At 56.9% G+C, this 9,568-nt stretch overlaps 1 protein-coding gene across 2 annotated transcripts in view; it reads right to left on the bottom strand.

Annotated features, from left to right (window-relative positions):
* Positions 1-2,303: 2,303 nt before the first annotated feature.
* The window catches only part of PAX7 (paired box 7), a 104,218-nt gene continuing 96,953 nt past the window's right edge, over positions 2,304-9,568 (bottom strand). For both annotated transcript variants that reach the window (XM_010829932.1, XM_010829931.1), the window contains exons 8-9: positions 9,308-9,554; positions 2,304-2,482 (exon numbers count right to left, since the gene is read on the bottom strand). In XM_010829932.1, the coding sequence (XP_010828234.1) occupies positions 2,367-2,482; positions 9,308-9,554 (363 nt within the window). In that variant the 3' untranslated portion in view covers positions 2,304-2,366. The remainder of the gene's footprint in view (positions 2,483-9,307; positions 9,555-9,568) is intronic.

Below are 9,568 nucleotides of genomic sequence, written 5' to 3'. Positions count from 1 at the left end.
TGAGGAGGGTGGGGCCGCTGGGGGAATAAGTCCCACTTTCTACCAAGATGGTCGCCTGGGAGAACTCCAGAGAAGACGGACTTAAGGAGAAGTCATTTGCTTCACACCCATTTTGCCATCGGAGGCAGATTATTTGGGATTGGTCCTAGCATTGGAATGTCACTTCCGGGGGTGGGGGGAGCTGGGTGGTTTTGAGGTCACCAGCCTGAGATCCCTACTGCTCCCGGAAAACCCAGGGTATAAGGAGATGCAGCGGAGGGCTGAGACCGGCTTCCAGAGGGAAAGACTGACCATTCAAGGAATGTGGATGAAGACTGTAGTTCAGCTTAAGGAAGAACTGCTTCCTGGCTGTGATAGCTACAAAAACACGGACCGGGTCGCCAACAGACAACATACATCCTTCCTTTTTGTCCAGAGCTTAAAGAGCCCAGAGTCTCCTGCCTTGGATGCTCCCGTTGAAACTCTGGCTGACCTTGATGGGCCACACGTGTCTGGGTGTCCACTGCTACTAAAGAGTCTGTTTGTCTCCAGTTAGTCATAGGCTCCTCGAAAACCAGAGATACAGGCCGCCTTGGTCACGGTCCAGGACAGGCCTGAGATACTGAGTCTGAAGATGGGAAGTAGGTGAGAGCGTTTGTCACAGAGGTGATGTCCATTCAGGGAACTGTCCTAGTATCTTGCTAACCCGGCTCCCCAGAAGGGAGGCGCTCAGGTTGATTCCCAAGGCGGCAGCCTTTCCCTCTGGGAATGTCCTGTGAGCTGAGGGCGAGGCGTGAGTTGAGCAAAGAGGTGGTGCCAGGTGCCCAGGAGGGGCCAAGCAATTTGGTCCGGTCTATGCAGATTCGGTGTTGTGTCTCCCGTCTCAAGTGCTTTGACCCAGCAGGACTTGATGCAGGTGATCCACGCGTAGATTACGATGATGGAGATGAATATAATTTTGATCAAGGGTAAAGGGAAGAGTTAGAAGGGAGGCCGTAGTCAGGGGCCTGAGCCACTCCCCAAAGGTCTCAACGTGTAAAGAGAAGGCAGTTGGGGAGAGCCGCTGGAGTGGCCGTGGAAGATGACCTTGCCCTCTTCTCCAGAACCTTTGGTGCCCCTCTCTGCCCAGGGGCCGCAGCTCAAAGACTGACCACATCTCCACGCCCTCAGCTGAGAACAGGTCAACACTGAAAGATGCCAGTCTGGGTGGGACAGGGACATGCCCCTCCCACCCCCCAAATGCCAAAGGGACTCTGTGGTCTTGTCTGTGGGGCAAGCAGTCCCTGATGGTCCAAGAACCATTTTCTAGAGCAGATGGAGGCGCCCTTCCTAGAGGGCAGGGCATTCAGGGGATGGGCCCAGGTCTCTGAAGGAGGCTTTGTGAGAAATCGATGCTCCATGGGGTGTGGACTTGAAGGCAGACCGCTGAAGCCTTTGGCAACAAAGGTTTGCCGCCCACAAGCAGAGCAACCCCAGTTATGAGACCCTCCTCTGAGCCTGCCTCATTGCTCACGTGTTCTCAAGACTTGGTCTCCTCCCTGTGCCATCTGATTCAGCAAATGAGGAAACTGGAGGGTCTGTGTGCTCCCCAGACCCCACCCGGGGTGGGCAAGGTTGGAACTGGGGCTTCAGTGTTAAAGCCTAAAGCTGCTTCTGAATACCCGGCCTGGGTCCTGGTACCCTGGACCAGCCCACTGCCAACAAGCCCCACCCATGTGGCCCTGCCCCCTTGGCTAAGCTTCTTCCTGGTCCTCCCAGTCCCCTTGCTTGGGCTAGATTTCCCCCCTCCACCCAGCAGAGGTGTGTGGAGAAGTCCTGAAGTCCTCAGAATTCGTGGGTGATTCCTGGAAGCAGCCCAGGGCCAAGGTCCCCCCTCCTTTGCTAAGGAGGACGAGCTGTGGTTCAGGCCCTGAGCCAGAGACCCACCAGGAGGGCTGGCTCCCAGCACTGTCACCGAGATCAGCCCCGTGGGCTCCATGTCTGACCAGGGGACCCACTGGCACTGGGGTCAAAGGGCTCCTGGACCTCATCCCAGACAGCGTTCTCCTTTGGTTGCCCCAGGAGCTCTGTTCAGGGTGAGCTGTGGTCTCTGGGTCTGAGATGACAGAGGCCACGTCAGAATTTGGCTGGGGCAAGACGGCAGGTTACCAGAGACCCTCCAGTGGGGAGAGTGAAGAGGCAGACTCCACGGGGGTCACTCCAGGTCCCTAACCACAGAGGAACGGTGGGCAGGCTGCCTGTCTCCAGAGGGCTGGGCACAAGAAGGGAATGGGCTCCCTCCCTGGCCTCCAGGGACCCCAGGGCGATGGAGGGACTGAGGATGGGAGGCTCAGGGATCAGTAAGGGCTAGGCTGGGACTCAGGCTGGGGCAAGTCGCCCCAGGGGCCCTAGTAAGCTTGGCCAGTTTCCACAGGCAGGAGTCCCAGCACAGCCGAGTGCTCCCCGAGCTTCATGCGACGCTGTGTGGACAGGCTCACATTTTTGGCCAGGTAATCAACAGCAGCTGGGGAAAAAAAGAGAGCCTCCTAGAAATTGACGTTCTTTTTGCCTGTTAATTCAATCTGTTCTACATCTATTCATCCACCCATCCATCCACTTATCAATTCATCCATTCGTCCTTCTCTGCATCTACACATCTCTTCTTCCATCCGTCCATCCACAACCATATCTTCATCCATCTATCTGTTGTCCATCTATTTATCATCAATCTGCCCATCCACTTTTGATCTGTTTATCCACCTGTTTATCCATCCACCCACCTGTCCATCAATTTCTCATAAGACTCTTTCTCTCACTTCCTTTGCAATCATTCAGCAAATATTTGCTTACCACATTGTTTACCCAGCTCCCCTATGGGCTCTGTAGGAAAGTACCTAGGGTATCCCATTGTCTAGTGAAGAACTGTCCCTTTCCCCAACACGCCTCTACGCATCCCTGTTCTGAGGCACGTCCAGTGAGTCCCCTGGGGTCCAGGTAGGAGGGGGGGCAAGGTCCTTCTGCCTTTTCTGGACCCTAAGCCCAGCTCACGGCTGAGGCAAAGCAAGACCTCGTACTCAAAAATGAAGGGAGCTTTTGCCAGGAAGCTGAGGGGTCCCTGCAGGAGGAAGGGCCGGGAGCCTGTGATGCAGGGAAATGAGACCTGCAGCCCTGCCAGTTCTGGTCACCCAGAGAGGGATGAGAGTCTGAGGGCGTACATTCATGTGTGTGTGAACAGTGGGAACAAGACTCTCCACGACGGAGCGATGGACACGAGCAACACTTGCACTTGTATGTGTGCACAGACGTGGGTGAGTTGTGTGCACCTGCGTGAGGTGAACGGTGGGAACACAGGAAACTGCACAGGTGAGTCCCACCTCAGCCAGGCTCGCGCATCAGGTGTGTGCAGGTAGGCCCATTTGAGTTCTGGGCCGACTCTCCTCATTGTGCCTGCCTGGGGCTGCAGCAGAAACCATCCTGGACCAGACGATTTGCCTGGCATGTGACCGAGGCCCCTTGAGGCACAGAAAGGCTGCCTCCCAAGCCAGAATTTGCAGCTCTGGCCGATCCTACCTTCTGGGACCCCTCCGATCTGGAGGTGAGAGGAAGCTGGAGAGAGGGCTCTCCCTTCACTGTCCCGTGCCCACTGATGGATCTGGTAACACTCTCCATGCCTTCCCAGAGTTGGGGGGCCCCTGCCTAGGGTGGGTGGGTGGAGCCGGGAGGTGACGGCGTGGCCGGAGGGCAAATAGGGAGCTGAGGTGGGCTGTATCAGTAACTGAGTTCCAGGAGGCCCTACTGCCTGGGGGCTCAAATGCCCTACGTTCAAACTCTGCACCTGCCGACACTCCGTGTGTGATCTGGGGACACGCCATCTCCCCTTTCCAAGCCTCAGCTCCCTTGTAAGGTGATACGAGCACCTGGGTTGGAGGGTTATTGTGATTAGATGAGAAAATGTATATGCAGCGGTCAGTCAGCACCACGCCTGGCGCACAGGGAGTGGGATGGATGAGGGCTCCTGGGGCTGGGGCGCAGTAAGCAGGCATGCCCTTTGATGGGGAAAAGAAGGAAAGGGACGGTGAACTGGGCGATCCAGGCTCCTGACTGCCTCCTGCTCACGTGGCTTTGGGCAAAACACTCTGTCTCTCCAGCCCTGCTTCCTTGTCTGTAAAATGGGGAGGACAAATTCCAGCCTCCTCGAGGGCTGTTTTAAGGACCAAATGAGACAATGAGGTTTAAGATGCCTGGCACAGGGGCTCCGGGCACGGCTCCCTGGGTTCCTAAAGGATATACGCATGCCCTGGGCCTTACTGGAGGCCTGGACTCTGTGTCCCTCAGCTTCCCACGCTGAGCCCCCAGGGGCTGCCTCTAGGGTTCCTCAGCCTCCAGGCTCCTAGCTGGTGGGGCAGAGTGGTGGTCCCCACCTTACCCTTGTCCAGGGTCCAGCCCTTACTCTGGGGGAGGGTGAGAAAACCTCCCATCTCCGGTCTCAGGGGGACCCGGCAGCTGTGACCACACCGTCTCTACTAGTGGGGTCTGTCTTACCTGGGTTCCGGGTCTCGCCCAAGAGGAGGCCACGTTGTCAGAGTGGTAACAGGAAGTAGGGGCAGGAAAGAGCTGACGTTTCCCCGGAGCTGACTCTATGCCAGTCCCACTCTAAGCACTTGACATGCATCATCTCACTCAAGTCCCCCAATACCTCTGTGAGGCTGGGATTATCACCATCCCCATTTCACGGATGACAAACCGAGGCCCTGCCCTGAGAGGTTGCATAACTTGAAAGATCCCAGCGTTCCTAAATTGTGGGGCCATAATTCAAATGCAGGCAGTCTGATGCTAGCTGCTAACCACCCCTGCCAGCTCCACCTCCTGCAGAATCATCCCTGGTCCCCACACAGCACTTGAGAATGGACGGAACTCCCTACAACCCGAAGCCTGGAATGGCCCCGTTCTCTACTCCAGGCAAGGTAAGGGACTTGTCTAAGGGCCAGCTCTTCCTGCAAGAGTGGCAGAAAGGTCTGGCTTTGAATAACAACGATGGGAACTGCTAAGTGCCAGGCAGACAATATCTCATCTAATTCTTTCAACTGCCCCATGCTTTAGGCTACAGTTGTTCCCATTTTACAGATGTGGAGACTGAGGTTCAGGAAGAGCCACCGGCCCAGAGGCACATGTGAGCTGGAGGTGCCTGAATTTACTCTGCTTGTGCCTCTGGTCACTCTGTCTCTTCCTCTTTAGCCTCTCCCTGTCACCAGCCATGGCCCTGCACGCTGTAGGGACTTCCCCAGGCCCTGTTGTCAAGACGACCAAGGAAACACCAAGAAACACCAAACTTTACTGACGACTCAGCCAGCTTCAAGGGCACCCGTCATCCCTCAGAGCCTTCCTCTCCCTGGGGTGGGGCCGGGGTCCAGCGAGGGCAGGGCTGTGACATTTCTCATTACAGCCTGTCAGTGGCCCTTCCTGTCCCTCTGTCTCTCCGAGCCTCCCCTCCTCTGCCTCGTGCCCGAGCCTGGGCTCTCAATGTCTCAAATTAGATTAATCAGGAGTTGGCAGGAGAGGTGGTGGCGATGCCAACCAGTAAACAAATCTCAGCCGTCAGCGTCTCGTCAGCCAGCAGCCCCAGAGGAGGACCCTTCTAGACACAAATTCTTATTAGACTTGTCAGATCTATTAAAATTCTTTTCACACTTCTGCGTTCTATCAGCCCCATCATTAGTACGGCCCTGGCCTCTGGGAACACCAGGGCCATATTAATCTGCTGTGCGCCCTGTCCCTGCCCCCCTACCCCCACCCCATTTAGGGACGGGGAGAGACAGACGGATGGATGGATGGCGGCAGGGAGCAGGCGGGGACGGTGTGATGGTGTCCCTGGGAAGATGAGAGGACCAAGGCGAGGAGGTGGACTCTCCTGCTTTAGGGTTTGGTCCACCTGACCCAGGCACACTCAAAAGCGATGCTCTCCACGGTCAAAGGGGTGGCCCTGTGCACCTGGATAGATACTGTTTGGTGGTCCCAGCCAAACTCCCTGGGATCCCCTTCCTCGTCTGCCCAGAGGGAATAACCCAGGACCCTGCACCAGGTGGCGGTGAGGATGGGGTGCCAGACCCACAGTAGATGCTCAAGAAATGATCACTTCTCCTTCCTTTGCAGACGTGCGTGTTGTAAAGTGATACCCTGGAGCCATTATAGACACAGAGTAGTGAATACTCACAGAGAAATAAATCTCTGTCCACGCACAGATGAGTGTGAACTTGTGAACAGGACTCCACACCAGGGCTGGTGTGCATCATTCCTCAACATCTTGCACAAGTTTGTGGTTTGACTCAAAGAGAACTAGGTTTGAAGTTAGGAGACTCCACTTTCTGTGGGACCACGGGGAAAGCTCCCAGCCTCTCTGAGCCTTAGCTTTTGCATCTGTAACCTGAGGACAAATAACCTGGGGTTTTTGAGGATTACACGAAATGAAGAACATGCATTTCACCCAGCGCCCAGTGGGCTAACTCACGCACAGGACAGGTGTGGGTAGACGGCAGGTGGCCCTGGGCATACACAGCATGGCTTAGAGCATGAGGATGTCACACATGGACTGTGGTGAATTCAGCTGCCCGTGGACAGGGGGAGGCGGTCAGTGGGAATTCCACGTGTGTCCCTGGGCTGTCCCAGGATGTCACAGCCAAGGGGGATGGTACCATAGGAAAACATGAAGACAATGGAATCGAATCCCTGGGCCCTCATTTCACAGATGGCAAAACTGAGGCTCAGAGAGGCGGGTAACTTGCCCACATCAGGGTGGTGGAGGGACAGACTCTCCCTCAGTCCTCTCCTAGTGTGCCCCGGGAGCCTCTGTGGGCTGGGTGGAGGAGAGTGGGGTCCGAGCTGGGGTACCCCCGGGGAAGGGCTGGAGGAGGTGGCCCAGGAGGAGCTCTGAGCAGCCCCTGGCGGAGCCAAGGGAGGCAGGGTGGGGGTGGAGGGGGATGACTGGGGGGCGGAGCTGGAGGTCGGAAGGGTGAGGGGGTGTGGGGGGTGAGGAGCGGGCAGGGAGGAAACCCCGGCCAGCTCTTCCCTAGCGAAGGGGAACAAAACTCCCTTCTCGCCCCCCAGGGCCCTTTCCCTTTTGATCCCCCCTCCCTCGTGGCCCCCATGCTGACTTCGGGGTTAATTTTATTTCCGAGTTGGGCAGGCGCCCCTGGAGGCGGGCACGGGCTCCGGGTGTGACTAACGCCTGCCCCGGGCCGGGGCCATGGCTGCCGCTGGAGCCACGCTGAACTTTTTATCAAGAGCATGTGTGGCCTGCTCCGTGCTCGGGAATGCGGGCCGGGCACAGGGTCACCCTGGCCCCTCTGGAGACCGCCCTGCCCGCGCGCACACCCAGTTCTCAGACTCGCAGGCACACACACACACTCACACAGACACAATTATACACGCCTCGTGAGTTCACACCCAGATGCACACCTGGATACCAGTACACACAACCACACCTGTACCCACGCTCAAGCGTACCCATACCTGTAAGTACACTCTGCACACACACGGACTCCAAATACACACGCTCATTCCAGCATACGCACGTGGCAAACGCATGCATACACGTGTACACACAGCCACGCATAGTCCATATTTACACACATGCACGCATACATCCACACAGCACAGCAGGGCAAACTCACAGGCGCCCACACACACGGAGCCACATGAACACGCCTGAACGCACATCTCAACACACATGCGTATGTTATGGCCACATATACTCACACGACCAAATGTGTACACGTGTTCACATATAAACCCACGTGCACACAATATGCTCATTTACACTCACACATGTAAATCGTCGTGTGCACAGATACACTGTGTCACTCACACATTCATGGATCCACATGTATACGTGTGCTCACCTAGACACAGAATGTGTGCACTAACACGGGTGTGCCAAAACACACACACACACACACACCGCCCGCAAGGTACTCCTGACACGCTCACTCACGCTCACCTAGACACATGTACGTGAACACACGCATCCACAGGGAGGAGGCCATGAACACAGTCGGGAGGTGAGGCCGGCACAGCTGGCCCGCATTTAGCCGTGGAGGCGAGGCTGTGTGGGGGGTGGGGGCGGGGGTGGGGTCAGGAAGCAGAGGTCAGGGGCCAGGCGGGGCTGCGCAGGGACAGAGAGGGCCCTGGGCCGGGAGGTCACACCCTGCTGCCACACGCCCTTCTGATGAGTTTGACACCAGCAGGTGACGCCTTTGCCAGGGGCCGGGCGGGGGCCGCATGACCTCAGCGCCCCCAACCCCGGCCGTCGGACTGGCTCCACGGCCGCCCTGTCCACCTGGCAGCTGGAGGCGGCGGCCCAGTCTAAGGGCCCGCCGTCTCTGCTCGACCAGAGGCCAAGAGCGTGGCGCTCGGGGTGGGCACCAGAGACCACCTCACGGTCTGCGGAGACCAAAGCTGGGGTGGGCTGGGGGAGAGAACTCGAGACACGGCTCTGCCCTGGGGGGCGAGGGAGAAGGAGAAAGGGGCACGGTCTGTCCCCTGGCTCCCCAGCGCTCGGCATGTGCCTGGCGCAAGCGGGGAGCTGCAGGTCACCTTCCGATCTGATTTCCTCTTAGATTTAAAACCTGTAATTTGCTTTAATTTAGTGGTTGGGAAGATCCCTTGGAGAAGGCAATGCCTACCCACTCCAGTAGTCCTGCCTGGAGAATTCCACGGACAGACGAGCCTGGCGGGCCACCGTCCCTGAGTCTCGAAGACTCGGACACGACTGAGCGACTATCACAATCACATTCACAGCGACTGAGAAATTTTTCAAAATATTCGGAACAACTTGAGTGTGTAAATCTACTTCCTCCAGTTGTAAATTTCATGAAACAAAGGCAGATCTCATAGTTCCAGTGAAAACTTAGTAACTGAAGGGAAACGGTCTGGATTTCAAAAACAGTCTATGAAAAAAATGTGAAAAAGTCTTCGTCATCATGACATGTGGATTACGTATCGGAATGATCATCTTTTTTAGATATACCGGGTCACCTAAAAAATGTTAGTAAAAATCATTCCTCTTGTAAAAGGGGGGTAGGAGGAAATTTTAAATGATACCGGTGGCTCGTATTATGTTCCTACAGGACAGCCAGGCTCCAAGACAGGAGGAGCGTGCGTGCAGGGGTCCAGGGCTGTATCATGTCAGGACGGCAGTTCTGCCTTTCTGGACCTCAGTTTCCTCACCTGTGAAATGGGCACCCCCACCCAACACCCCCTCACAGTTTTCTACAAGTAAGTGGGAGGTCCTTGTCGGGGGGGGCGGTGCTGGGACAGGGAGGGGAGGAGGGCGCCCGGGGCGCCAGGCACTCACTCTGGCCGTACTGGCCGTACTGGTAGCCAGCCACGGGGTCCACGCTGTAGCCGGTGGTGCTGTAGGTGGGCGGACAGTACGACTGCGAGGTGGGCAGGCTGTCTCCCGGCTTGATGGGGTCCGCCCGCTGGCTGCAGCTGGCCGAGATGGAGGTGGCGGAGTCCAGGCCGCCGTGCAGCGGCGAGATGGAGAAGTCGGCCTGGGGCTGCGGCGGCACCGCGCTGGGGTTGCTCAGAATGCTCATCACCTGCGGGGGGAGAG

This window comes from Bison bison, unplaced genomic scaffold (assembly GCF_000754665.1).
Source record: "Bison bison bison isolate TAMUID 2011002044 unplaced genomic scaffold, Bison_UMD1.0 scf7180017864516, whole genome shotgun sequence".
NCBI classification, from domain to species: domain Eukaryota; kingdom Metazoa; phylum Chordata; class Mammalia; order Artiodactyla; family Bovidae; genus Bison; species Bison bison.
This window is presented reverse-complemented; position numbering and strand designations above follow the sequence as displayed.